The sequence below is a fragment of the Callorhinus ursinus genome, unplaced genomic scaffold (assembly GCF_003265705.2).
Source record: "Callorhinus ursinus isolate GAN/ISIS: 27379988/994484 unplaced genomic scaffold, GSC_fseal_2.0 scaffold10, whole genome shotgun sequence".
Lineage (NCBI taxonomy): Eukaryota > Metazoa > Chordata > Mammalia > Carnivora > Otariidae > Callorhinus > Callorhinus ursinus.
In genome coordinates, this window is record NW_027397072.1 from 78,695,128 (window position 1) to 78,708,906 (window position 13,779).

The 13,779-nt window shown below is 32.7% G+C and overlaps 1 protein-coding gene across 13 annotated transcripts in view; it reads right to left on the bottom strand.

The window, feature by feature from the left end:
- Positions 1–5,235: 5,235 nt before the first annotated feature.
- The window catches only part of TSGA10 (testis specific 10), a 135,927-nt gene continuing 127,383 nt past the window's right edge, over positions 5,236–13,779 (bottom strand). For all 13 annotated transcript variants that reach the window (XM_073897841.1, XM_073897844.1, XM_073897840.1 and 10 more), the window contains 3 exons: positions 12,261–12,365; positions 11,939–12,088; positions 5,236–5,566 (listed from right to left, as the gene is read on the bottom strand). In XM_073897841.1, coding sequence (XP_073753942.1) covers positions 5,542–5,566; positions 11,939–12,088; positions 12,261–12,365 — 280 coding nt within the window. In that variant the 3' untranslated portion in view covers positions 5,236–5,541. The remainder of the gene's footprint in view (positions 5,567–11,938; positions 12,089–12,260; positions 12,366–13,779) is intronic.

Sequence of the window (13,779 nt, forward strand, 5' to 3'; positions counted from 1 at the left end):
TAGTTCTTCAAGGTTATTAAAGACAACAGTCTTCAGCCAGCCTCATTCTCACCTCTGCATTCCCTTCTCCCAAAGGCAATCATTTTTACCTCCTTAGTGGATTGTTTAGGTATCCTTGTCTCTAAATAACATACTTGCTATTTCTTGATTTTTCAGTTTTAGGCATTATCTATTCAATTTCCACTGTGAAAGAAGAAAATTTAGCTTTAGTTCCTTCCCAGGTTTTTATCACACATTGCTTCTTTCCTCTTCCTTCATCTTCTCATTAATTAATTTTGTAATTTTGCTTAGATTTATATTTGGCATTCACATTATGATGATGATGATGATGTACTATCTACAACTGAAGCCATCTGGTAAACCATGGTTAATCTTTCTCTTCCTGAACTACTTTGTTTTCCCTATCTTGTTTTTCATTTGTTTGATCTCTTATCCCATACCTGCTGAGGACTACCAAATCTTTTTCTCCAGCCAAGTTTTCTCTCTTAAGTCTCAAACCTATAGATTTTTTTAATTCAACAAATAATAAAAACATCTACTGACCATCTACTATATTGTCTGATATTGTACTGAGACTAAACACTCTAGGTATATTATTATCTCAGTTAATCCACATGCTACTATTTTGAGCTGGGTACTATTATAGACACATCTTTTACAAATAAAGAAAAAAGTTTAGAAAGTTTAACTTAATCAAGTACACAGCTAGTAAGTGTAGAGACATGATTCAAAGTCAAGCAGTGTGACTCTAGAACCTATGATTTTTAACCACCTATATTCTATATTCTTTCAATGAATATATACCAACTGGAAGCCACCATAATCCTAGCATAGTCTGTACCATGATAAATAAATCAGACTATTCTCCTTGCCTTCATGGAGTTCACAGTCTAGCAGGTATGTCATACAAACAAGACCACATAATAAGAATGCAACGGAGCACAAAGGATAAGTAAAGTAACAAATAGAAGAATACATAGAACATAGACAAGAAATCTAGTTAGACTTTCATTTTTTAAAGGAAATATTTGTTGAGCACATACTATGTGCCAGGCACTATGACAGGGGCTGAGGACACAATGTTAAGGCAAACAAGACTTTTCCAGGCTGGGAAGGGGAAAGGGAGAGGAAAAAATGAGTGATCCAGGCAGAGGAAAGAGCATGTGCAAAGGCCAAGAGCTAAAACAGCATAAACTGTTCCAAGTGCTGAAAGTAATTCAGAATAACTATAATATATAATTGTAATATAGGAGGGATGAGTTATGACACTCAAGAGATAAAAAAAGAACCAAATCAGAGAGGCCCGTGAGGGCAATGTTAAAGAGTTTGGACTTTAGAATCATGCCAGATTTGGTACTCACAGGGTATGTGTGTGGAGAGGGATGTGATTGTATTTGTGTTATAAAACTATTTCTTTGATTATGATGTAGAGAATGGATTAAATGGAAGTATGACTGAAAGAAGAGAGAGCAAATAGAAGGCAGTTGCATTATACTAGATTAAGGGTTATTATGGTCTGGATTACAGTGAGAAAAAAGTAGATTCGTTCCAAAGATATTTATGAGATAGACTTGCCAGGAAATGGGGATAATTCATTCCTTTATTTATTCCAGAAGAATTTATAGGATACCTAGTATGTGTCAAGCACTGTGCTACACTCTAGCAGATACAATGGTGAAGGTAGATATCATCCCTTGCCTTGATATATCTTACAATACAGAAGACAGATACGAGAAAAATACTTACACAAATAATTATAACTGTTCTCTAAAGGAGAAATACTGGGTGTTTTAGAATCTGACCCAGTTAGGCCAATGTCAGGAGTCAGAGAAAACTTGAGAAAATGACTTTATTTTGGTAAATATACATAATATTTACCATTTTAACCATTTAAAATCGTACAATTCAGTGGCATTAAGTGCATTTGTAATGTTGTATAACCATTACCATTATCTTCTTCTAAAACTTGTCTATCACCCTAAACAGAAACTGTGTCCCCACTAAGCAGACCCTCCCCATTGCCCTATGGCAGCCACTAATCTGCATTCTGTTTCTATGGATTTGCCTATTGTGGCTATTGCATATGAATGGAATCTTAAAATATGTGGTTTTATGTCTGGATTCCTTTACTTAGTTTTCAAGGGTTATCCATGTATCAGTAATTCATTCATATTTATGACTAATATTCCACTGTAGGGATATATCACATTCTGTTTATTCATTCATCAGTTGTTGGACATTCGAGTTGTTTCTACCTTTTGCTTATTTTGAATTAGAGCTGCTATGAAAATTCATGTACAAATATTTGAATACTTTTTCAATTCTTTTGGATATATACTTAGGAGTCAAATCTGGGTCATATGGTAATTCTATGTTTAATTTATTAAGGAACCACCCAACCATTTCCCACAGTGGCTGCACCATTTTGTATTTCCACCAGCAATGGGTTCCAATTTCTCCACATCCTCATCAGTATTTGTTATTGTCTATCTTTCCTATGATAGACATCCTAGTGCACGTGAAGTGATATGTTATTGTAGTTTTGATTTCCATTTCCCTAATAACTAATGAGAATGAGTATCTTTGCATGTACTTATTGACTATTGGTATACCTTCTTTAGAGAACTGCCTATTCGAGTCCTTTGCCCATTTTTAAATTGGGTTAGTTTTTGTTGTCAGGTTGTAAAAATTATTTTTCTGGATATTAACAGCCTTATCAGATACATAATTTGCAAAAATTATGTCCAATTATTTAAGTTATCTTTCACTTTCTTGGTGAAAGATAGTGCACCTTCTGGTGCACAAAGATTTTAATTCTGCTGAAGTCCAGTTTATCTATTCGTGTTGTTGTTTGTCATTCAAGGCTATGAAGATTTGCCTCTATGTTGTCTTCAAAGAGTTTTATAGTTTAGCACTTAAATTTAAGTTATGATCCATTTTGAGTTGATTTTTGTACGTGGTGTTTAAGGGTCAAGCTACACTCTTTTGCGTATGGTTATCCAGGTGTTCCAGCATCACTGTTGAAGAGACTATTCTTTCTCCATTGAATGGTCTTGGCACCTTTGTCAAAAATCAATTGACCATAGATGATGGGTTTATTTCTGGACTTTCAATTCTATTCCATTCATCCATATGTCTGTCCTTATGCCAATACTACACTATTTTGATTATTGCAGCTTTGTAGTAATTTTTGAAATTGGGAAATGTGGATCCTCCAACTTCGTTCTTCTGTTTCAAGACTGTTTAGGCTATTCTGGATCCCTTGCAATTCCATATACATTTTAAGATTGGCTTTTCCATTTCTACAAAAACAAAACAAAACAAAACTCCACTGGGATTTTAATAAGGATTGTATTTAACCTGAAGATGGTTTGGGGGAATATTGCCATCTTAACAATATTAAGCCTTCTAATCCATGAATGTGGGAAGTCTTTTCACTTAATTAGGTCTTCATTAATTTCTTTCAGCAATATTGTGTAGTAGGAAGTTGACTGAATGTGTGCAGTGAGAGGGGAATGGAATGACCAGAGATGGCATATGGGCACAGGGCTCAGGCATCTGACATGGTAGCTGATGACACTCTACTATGGGAAACAAAGATAGAGGATGCAAGGGGGAGATATTGTTGAATTTAGTCTAGATGTACTGAATGAAACACAACGCCCATGAGATATTTAACTTGGAGGGTTGACAATCTTCTTTCAAAACACCCTTACTTCAGCAAGAGTGGATGCTTTGTACTGAACATGACATTTCAAAGTGGAGAGCTCTTTTTCAGATTTTTTTGTCATTAAGAAAAGAATATGTCTCCTATAGTTTTTGCATTGTATATTTTATGGTAGTCTCTACCATATCAGTAAGCTATTATATATTTATCTCAAGTGATTAGAATCTCATTTAAAATGATATGTGTTCTTAAATACTACCATAAGAAAAAATCCTTTCTTTGAGTTTTAACATAGAATACAGTTGCAGTTTCCCAACCTTTGGATAATGTTGACCCCTTCATAATTAGCATATAATTTTCCTTTAAATATTCTGTAATTAACAGCAAAAGTCAAGTACAGTATACTTCTAATCAAGTATGGAAATATTTTCTCACATACTTCATTCCTAGTCTCTCATGTTCCTCTCCCCACATACTGCCCTCAACATACAACATATGTTAAATACAAATGACAGATGACACTCAACTCCAGCTCTCCTAGGAGGTACATAGACTAAAATTAATGCTGTGGTGACCTAGTGCTTAGGTCATTGTATCACCTACCAAAGGTTAATTTCACATATTTATCAGTATATTACTTAATATTAGAAAGAACAACTTTTTTGCATATTATTCTCTAAAATGTTTACAGAAAGGACATCTTATTTTAAAAAATTATTCAATTTTTAAAAGCAATCTGTAATGACTGCCTTGAGCTAGATGAGTAAACCTCAAGGTTTTTAAAAATCAAACTAATGTGAATATATAGCATGAATTTATAGTAAAATATCAGAGTGCTAGTGATTAAACAAGACCTAAATCAGGGCACTGTCCTACTGTAGTGATACTGCATAGTAACTATATAAAATGAGAAACTGTCTACTTCATATGAATATTATTAATGACAGGACTTTTTTTTTATTAAAATGGCAAGAATACAAATATCAATCAATAAAATACAGTAGTGTCAGGCTTTAATATCAACATTAAATCAAAGCCTATGGAGAGAAAAGGTAAGAGATTTAGGAAATTTTAGGAGAAATAAGAAAACATCACTAAACTTGTTACTCTACGTTACAGACACCTGCAACAGGCAAATAAATAAATAAATAAATAAAATGGCAATTAAGTTGATTGCAGTACTTTAATATTTTAAGGAAAACTTATTAAAATACAGATTTTTAAAAAAATCTTACATTCTTGACAAATATAGCATCACCTACCTTTCTAAAAATAGTACGGGTAAACACAATTGCAGAAAATGTATGTTAATTAGTGGTACAATACTATGGATTTAAAAACTCTGACACACTCCTACTATCTGCTGCTTTGAAATCAGATTATGGCCTGGAAATTATGTCAGGTTGGTTCCCAAATGGAATATTGGGTCCCAGGCCAGTATTGGTAAACTTTGCCCATTTTGGCACAACTTCTCCAGCAATGAAAGCATAAATCACAAAGAAAAAATTTAACCAATTATTTGAGATATCAAGAAAGGAAAGGAAAGGAAATCAGTTTTGTAAAAACACTTTTCCCTCTTTTTATAAGCTTCTTTATTTACTCCGGATAGTTAACATAACAGTGTTCAATAGTGAAGTAAGCAGATTTTACACTCACTATTACTGCACGGATAGAAAGAGCCATATGCATTTTTGTTTTTATAAGTCATCTCAGATCACTGCAATATGGCACAGGAGAACAGAGATTCAGAGGCACAAAGTTAATAAATACATTTAACATTGTCAAGCATTCAAAAGATAAATGCAATCATGTAGCAAAAAAAAAATCAGTTTGTAACTTTGACCTTTCCCAAGGATGTGAAGAATCTTCGTGTGTCAGAAATCTCTATAGCAAAGATTCCTATGAGAGAGGAAAAAATTGCACATTAATATGTTTAACTCAAAGATTTCACTGATGTATAAAAAAATGTATTCTGACATTATTTTGGCAATACTTAAAATTTTTTTCCCAGCCTCTGTGAAAGAAAACATATACAATGTATTTTTTTTATTCAGCTTTCACAAACTGTGATACCTCCATAATATGGAATAATATTCAACAATAAAAAGAAATGGGGTGTCTGGGTGGCTCAGTCATTAAGCATCTGCCTTCGGCTCAGGTCATGGTCCCAGGGTCCTGGGATCGAGCCCCGCATTGGGCTCCCTGCTCTGAGGGAAACCTGCTTCTCCCTCTCCCACTCTCCCTGCTTGTGTTCCCTCTCTCACTGTGTCTTTCTCTGTCAAATAAATAAATAAAATCTTTTTTAAAAAAATCAAAATAAAAAGTATAACAAAGCAAACAAAACTGTGGTACAGACATACAAGGAAATACTGCTCAGCAGTTAAAAGGAACATGCAACAACATCTGACCCATACAACAACCTGAATATATCTCAAATATATTATGCTGTGTCAAAGTCAGCTACTAGAGGCTATATACATGATTCCATTTATAGGACAACTTTGAAAAGGTAAAACTATAGGGCCAGTAAACAGATCAGTGGTTGGGGAAAGTAAATTAAGTTCACTGACTGTTGTCTAGGTAATAGGTGGCAGTCAAAACATACCATTTAAAACTAACAGCAAAAGATTAAGAAAAAAGGGAATTAATGGCACTATTAAAATTACTAATAGAAAGGTGACTACTATAATAAAATGCAAACCTTGAATATCAAAAGAAATGACCAAAAGCAAAGAGCCAAATTGAGAAATACAATAAATGTCACATGATAAACACAGTTATAAGATAATATGAGAGTTCAGATCAAATTTCACATTCATATCAATAATGTGAAAAAGCTTACCTCATCCATTATTTTAAAATGACTCATAAAGCAAAACTTAAATCCATACTATAAATAAGAGATATACTTAAAATTCAGTCACTCAGAAAAGCTAAAAATAAAGAGATCGACAAAAATTTGCAAGGCAGTTGAAGATATTAAGTATTTGCAACTCTAATACTAGACAAGCACCTTCCACCTCCAAAAAATTAAATGCATCAGAAAAGTACACTTCATAAAATTCACATCCCAAAATGTAGATATGACAGTTCAGAATATCCATGCAGCAAATAAAACAGTAAACCTACATAAAACAAAATTTATAGGATATAAAAAGAAATAAAAACATAATAATAAAAGGAGATTTTAAAGTACCATTCTTAGTAAAACAGGTCAAGTGAACAAAACTTAAGCAATGACATAAAAGAACTAAATAAAATCAAAAAGGAAAATCTTTTAGAGATATAGACACTAGAAATATATACCCTGATAAGAAAGAATACATCTTTTCAGGTGCACATGAACTATCCACAAAAATTGATCATGTAGTAAAGTACAAAGAAAACATCAGTAGCTTCCATGATAGAAATATTATAAACAATACTCTCTAATCACAATACAATAACACTAGAAATTTAAAAATGAAATGGAAACACAAAAAGCTCTTCTTATTGGAAACTACAAGATTTTCTATCAAATAACTCTTGGGTAAAAGTGAAAACAAAATAGAAATTAAAGAATTTCTAAAAAAATAATAACAAAAACACGACATACCAGAATCTATTGGATAAATAAAGCACTGATCACTGGAAAATTCATAGCCCTAAATATTTACATCAATAAGAATGAAAGAATGGCAATAAATGAATTAAATTCCTAACTTAAAATACTAAGGGGAAAAAAACCAACAAAGTAAATAAAAAGCAGAGGAAATAATATGAACAAAACCATAAATTAATAAGATAAAGAAAAATAAATCAATAAATCAAAATGCTGGTTCTTTGAAGCAATAAACAAAATAAACAAATCACTGGCTAAGGTAACCAAGAAATAGAAGAGGAAAGCACATACATACAATTAAGAAATGACAATGGGATATAACTATTGATACAAAGGAAATTTTAAAATTCATAAGATAAAGCATTGGTTACTTTTATGCAAATAAATTCAAAAACTTAGAGAGAGGCACCTCATGGCTCAGTTGGTTGAGTATCTGCCTCCAGCTCAAGTCATGATCCCACAGTCCTGGGATGAGCCCCACATTGAGACTCCAGTGGGGAGTCTGCTTCTCCCTCTCCCTCTGCCCCTCCCCCACTCATGCATGAACTCATGCTCTCTCTCTCTCTCAAATAAATAAAATCTTTAAAAAAAGCCCTAGAGAAAATAATTATTTTTAGACAAATATAGATAGAAAGCTTAAAACAATCCCCCCCCACAAAAAACAGAAAAATTTATCAAGGAAGTATACCTCACAAAAAAGAAAGAACCAAGGCTGTATGGTTTCACAGGTGAACCCAAACTAATCCTTAGAGATCAGATAATCACAAACTACACAAACTGTTTCAAAGCACAGTAAATGAAAAACTCTAAATCCTTTTTTGCAGCAAATATAACACTTACATCTAAACTTGCTAAGAGAGTACAAAGAAAAAAGTTATAGACCAATATTACAAATATTGATACACAAATCTAAAATAAAATATAAGTGAACATTAAGAATAGAATACACTAAGACCAAGTAAGGTTTATACCATAAATTCAAAGATGGTTCAATATCTGAAAATCTTTTCATATAATTCACATATTGACAGTTCTAAAGAGAAAAATTGTATCTTTATAGATGCTGAAAAAGCCCTTGAAAAAATTAAACACCCATTCCTAATAAAAAAAAATTTCTGAGAAAATAAAAATAGGCAGATATCATAAAACATTTATACTTCAGTCCTAAACCCAACATCTTACATTGATTTGACAAACCCTAGAGGCATTCCCACTTAAGGTCAGAATCAAAACAAGGATGTCCATTTTCTCCACTACTATTTATCACTATTCTGAAGATGCTAGCTATTGCAATTAATTAGAGAATACAATTCAAGAGATAAAAATAGGAAAAGAAGAAATAAAATGATCCCTTTTTTGCAGATGACATGATAACATACCTGGACTCCCCTAAAGAATCAATGACAAAACTTAATGAAACAATAAAAAAATTGAGCAAGATAACATGATGATAAATTAACATGTGAAAATAGCATTTTTTGAAGATAAAATGAATGGGGAGAAAAACCTAAAGATAAAATATTTAGGAATAAACAAGAAATGTTCAAAACCTATATAAAGAAAACTGCCAAACATTCTTTTTTTAATTAAAAAAAGCTTTTTATTTTATTTTATTTTTTTATTATTATTCTTGAATGACACAATGTGAGTTTGAAAAAATGGAAAGACATCTCTTTTTTTTGGTTAGGACAGCTCAACATTACCAAGATGCCAGTTCTCCCCAAGTTAATTTATAAATTTAATGCAATTCTAATAAAAATTCCAATGGGCTTTTCAAATTGGAGCTAGACAAGCTGACACTAAATTTCAGATGGAACATCATAAGTTTTTGTTGCAGTGTTCAATGATTCAGTAGTTACGTAATATGGAAAATAAACTCACATGAAAATGGCAAATACTTAAAAGGAAGAGTTCTTATAGGCACTAGCCTATTGGTATGCTGGAGCTGGCTCACAGCTGATTATAAATATTCAGAAATTTTGTGAGCTGGTGGTTAAACTAGCTTTGGTAGCTTGAAACTGTATAATATATTTATAGAATGTATAGAATTGTGTAATCACTGTATTGTACACCTAAGACTATGATAATATTGTATGTCAACTGCACTTCAACAAAAAGAAAGAAAGAAGGAAAGAAAGAAGCAAACAAACAAATTGGCCAGGAAACTGGCCACAGTGGGCATTTTACACCACTGAAATTGACAAATGCTACAAACCAGGGCTTCTCCCTCCCCTTTTTGGACAGCCAGTTTACCAGCAAACAATCAGCCTAGTCCTAAAAAATTAAAAATATTACAAAGGGTCTATAATTAAAATAGTGTGGGACTTTAACATAAATAAACCCAAAGGAACAGAAGAGAAAGTCCAGAGAGAGACTTGAACCACTTGGACAAAATCTTTTTAATAAATGATCTTGGGACAACTGGTTAGTCATTTGGAAAAAAGTAAAATTAGATCCACTCTTCATACCATATACAAAATAAACTCTAAATGGATCAGAAATCTAAATGTAAAAAGTAAAACCATATATATATGTGGTTTTACTTATATATAGTGTATGCATATACAAAACATATATAAGTACTAAAACATTTAAACTAAAAACACTGATTTCTTCTTTATCTATCTGGGTATAAGGAAAGATTCTTCTAAGTATAAACAGAAATGTGGATGCTTAAAATACATTTAAAGATTTGACTACATAAAAATAGAAACTTTTCCATGGGAAAAATAGAGTAAAATCAAAAGAAAAATGACAAAAATGGAAGAAAATATTTGCAACATATATCAGTAATAAAAGATTAATTTCCCACATTTATAAAAAAATTTAACAAAAAGAGAATATTCCATTAGAAAAATGGGCAAAAGAAATGGACAATTAAAAAAAGAGAGATATAAAACAGCCCTTAAACATATGACAAGATATTCAAATTCACTCATAAAAAGAGAAATGCAAATTAAAACTATACTGAAATACCATTTCTTACCCACCATACTGGCAAAAATTCAGAACTTGACAGTATACTCTGCTGATTAGGCGGCAGGGAAACAGGCACTCTCACCCATAGCTGGTGGGAGTACAAAATACTACAACCCCTATAGAGGGGAATTTGGCACTACTTAACCAAACTATATACATACACATTTACCCCTTGACCCAGAAATTCTGCTTCTGGGAATTTATCCTTAAGATACACCTCCACCAATATGAAAACACATTCACTACAGCCTTATTTGTAATGGCAAATTGTTGAAAACTACCTAAATGTCCAAATGACCTCCAAATATAGGAGGTCAGTTGCATAATTATGGTCATCCATAAAATGGAATACTATGCAGCTGTAAAGGAACACTATGAATATGAAGTGACTTCTAAAAGCAGTGAGAAAAGCAAAGTGAAAAGAAGCATATATAGTATGCTACCTTTGCATATGAAAAGAAAAATAAGAAAAATATATCTGAATGTCATTATCATAAAACTATAAAGCAATATGGGGGACATGGAATGGAGGATATACAGGAGAAAGTAACACTTCTCTGAGTATTACTTTTTGCAGAGTTTTGACTTTTAAAAGCATATTAACCTACATATTCAAAAAAAAGCTAAATCAAGGAAAAAACTAGGAAGGGGAAAAATGAAAAGTGAAAGCAAACTGAAGTAAATGAATCTAATGTTATTTTAAATGCATATCATAATCATAGTAAAAGGGGAAAAAAGCAATTAATCCAAGGAATTTATAAACTCAGTTATTTGACTATATGCTATGCCCTCAAGATTTGGGGGGAGTAGTGTATGGAAACAGGAATTACAAATAGATCATGAACTTTTATGTTGGTCTATTTAATGTAGTGACATAGGTGAAGAAATTTTGAAACTATTTTAGATGCACTCTGGGATTGAGCAAAAGAGTAACATGTACATATTGTTGATAAACACACTGATGTTGAGCAAGGGTTCTCACTGTAGAAAGAAGGACATACAAATACAAAATGAAAAAAGGGAAGGAAGAAACCTGGGAAGGTGGTTTGGAACTGGAGGTATTGGTTATGTTTTTAAAATGTGTGTGTGTGTGTGTGTCCATGTGTGCACGGAGAGAGCAGAAACATATGCAAAAATGTGAGTACATAAGACAGCAAATGTGTTGACTCAAACACAGACATAGCAAATGGAGTAAAATTTTAATGACAGTGAGTATGGGTAAAAGGTATATAGCTGTTCTCTGCATTATTTTATCTTTATAACTTCTTATAAGTTTGAATTTATTTCCAAATAGAGGTGTTTTTACAAAATTTGTGACATATACGAATATATCTAAAATATTTTCCTCTGAAAAATAAACTACTTTCCTAAAGAATAAGTATTTTATGGTGCTATAATTAACCAATATTTTGTTAATGTAAGTATATGGAAAAATTTAAGTTTTAGAATAAAAAGAAAAGATTTTAAAAATATAATTTATGTAAACATTAGATAGAATGAAGATCTTTCATTTTAGCAAATTTATATAAAACTAATGATCAAAATACTTTATATTTGTCGGTATACCTAATCATGTAATTGTGTTTAAATAGCACTATTAGTGATAGATTGATTTGAGCTTCCTTACTTCCTCAAATATTCCCTGTATATTGCTATATGGTCTCCAGAGAATGGATCCTTGAACTACTTACTCTTCTAACGATCGATCTAGGCCTCGGTCAGGAGATCGATGGTGAGCACGTTCTGGTGAATGACATTTTGTATTTGGCTTTATTGTGGAACTCATATGATAAGCATTACTTGAGTAATTCTGGCGGCGAAGTTCTTGTACAGCCCTCTCCCTGAAACAAAATAGTGAGGCTTTTAAACTTTATATCCAGTGCTGTATTAATACCGTCATAAAACTGTAGTTCAGTTCCTAACTTAAAAGCTAACTATCATGAAATTACCAAAATCTGTTATTTAAAAAAAAAAATGCTTTCCAGACTGAACACTGCATAGAGACAAACTTACCTTTCAAAGCGCTCCGTCCCTAGTTGTCGTTTGGTAATGTCTAAATCAGCTTCCAACTGTGTTACAACATTTCTGAACTGGGCCACATCTCTACTCTGGATGGCCCTGTGTAAAAAAGTATGAGTGACAGTTGATTAAATTTAAAATATGTCTAGGACTTAGTACATTAAACCATGTTGGCAATGGTTCCTCAGAGGGAACCATGCCAGACTGTGATTTTTATGGACGTATTAGTACATCTAAAATGTGCCAATTTTAGAAGTAGTAAATGTGAAAGTAGCCTACTTGAAAAAGCTAAGATCTCTTAGTCCCATTCAATTAGTTAGACCTTCTCTGTTTCCCTATGTTTAGATGGGATAATATTATGTTATCTATATTATTTATTTTTTAAAGTACTTTAAGGTATTATATGCAAAGTAGTATTATAAACAAATAATCAACACCATTGTTAGTCCTATTATATATATTTATTAACTCAAGTATTTTGTATATACTTATAATGAAATTTGATATACAAACTGTTAAAAACATAAAATCTCTTCAATTTGACAGGATCCTCCTTAGGGCCAAACATGCCTCAGAAACTCTGTGATAAGGCACACTGTCATAAGGAAGATGATGAAAGCAATGAATGCTGCTTGCACAGGATATTCTATCCTCTCTGCTTGCCAGACAGTACTGTTGACTGCTAAAATCTAAACTTTAGAGATTAAGAACACAAAAGTTTATTATGCTTACCAGTTCTAAGTGATTGTACTTACCAACCAGTCTAAAACAGAATGCATCCCTAAAGGTGAGGGGGTTAGGCATATTTCACTAAGACAGATTTGAGAAAGTGATTCTGCAGAACCAGTTGAAGATATTACAAAAGCCCAGCTACAGTGACAGAAAAGAATGACTAACAGCTGCCATAACCTGAAAACAGTTTGTCAAGGAAACTGGCCCTGGCTTTGCAGGCTTTGCTCAGTCAGGGGCTCCTAGGAGTGACTGATTCCTGAGACCATGATTCTTATCCTTCCCCCCAACCCCCAGGTCCCATGCTCAGATGGGAGGGCAGAGCTGAGGCTGAAAAAGTGTTATAGATGGGACAGATAACAATAGAGGCTAAGAGTCCCCATCAGTTTTTGTGAGAGGTCACCAAGTTTAATAATAAAACATTCAGTGTCCAGGCAGGCATTTCTACCCAACCTTCTAGCCAAAGGTCTTATAATAAGATGGTAATGGAGCTAGGGATGCTTAAAAAAACAAAAAACAAAAAACCCAAAATCAGTGCTCTAAGGGAAGTCTTCAGTATTCTGTGAATGTAGGAGTTCTTCCAGGTACCCAACATATACTTAAAGGTGCATAAGGAAATAGTAAGTGACAAGTCTAAATACTAGGCAGCAATACCAAGTGGGTCCATAAACAGAAAAATTCCTCTGGTTTCAGTAGTGCTTAATTTTTTTCTAAAAACTTGTTATAATATTTGTAAAAGGTAATATTTTAGGTCAGACATTCTATTATATCCAAATCTCTGTTG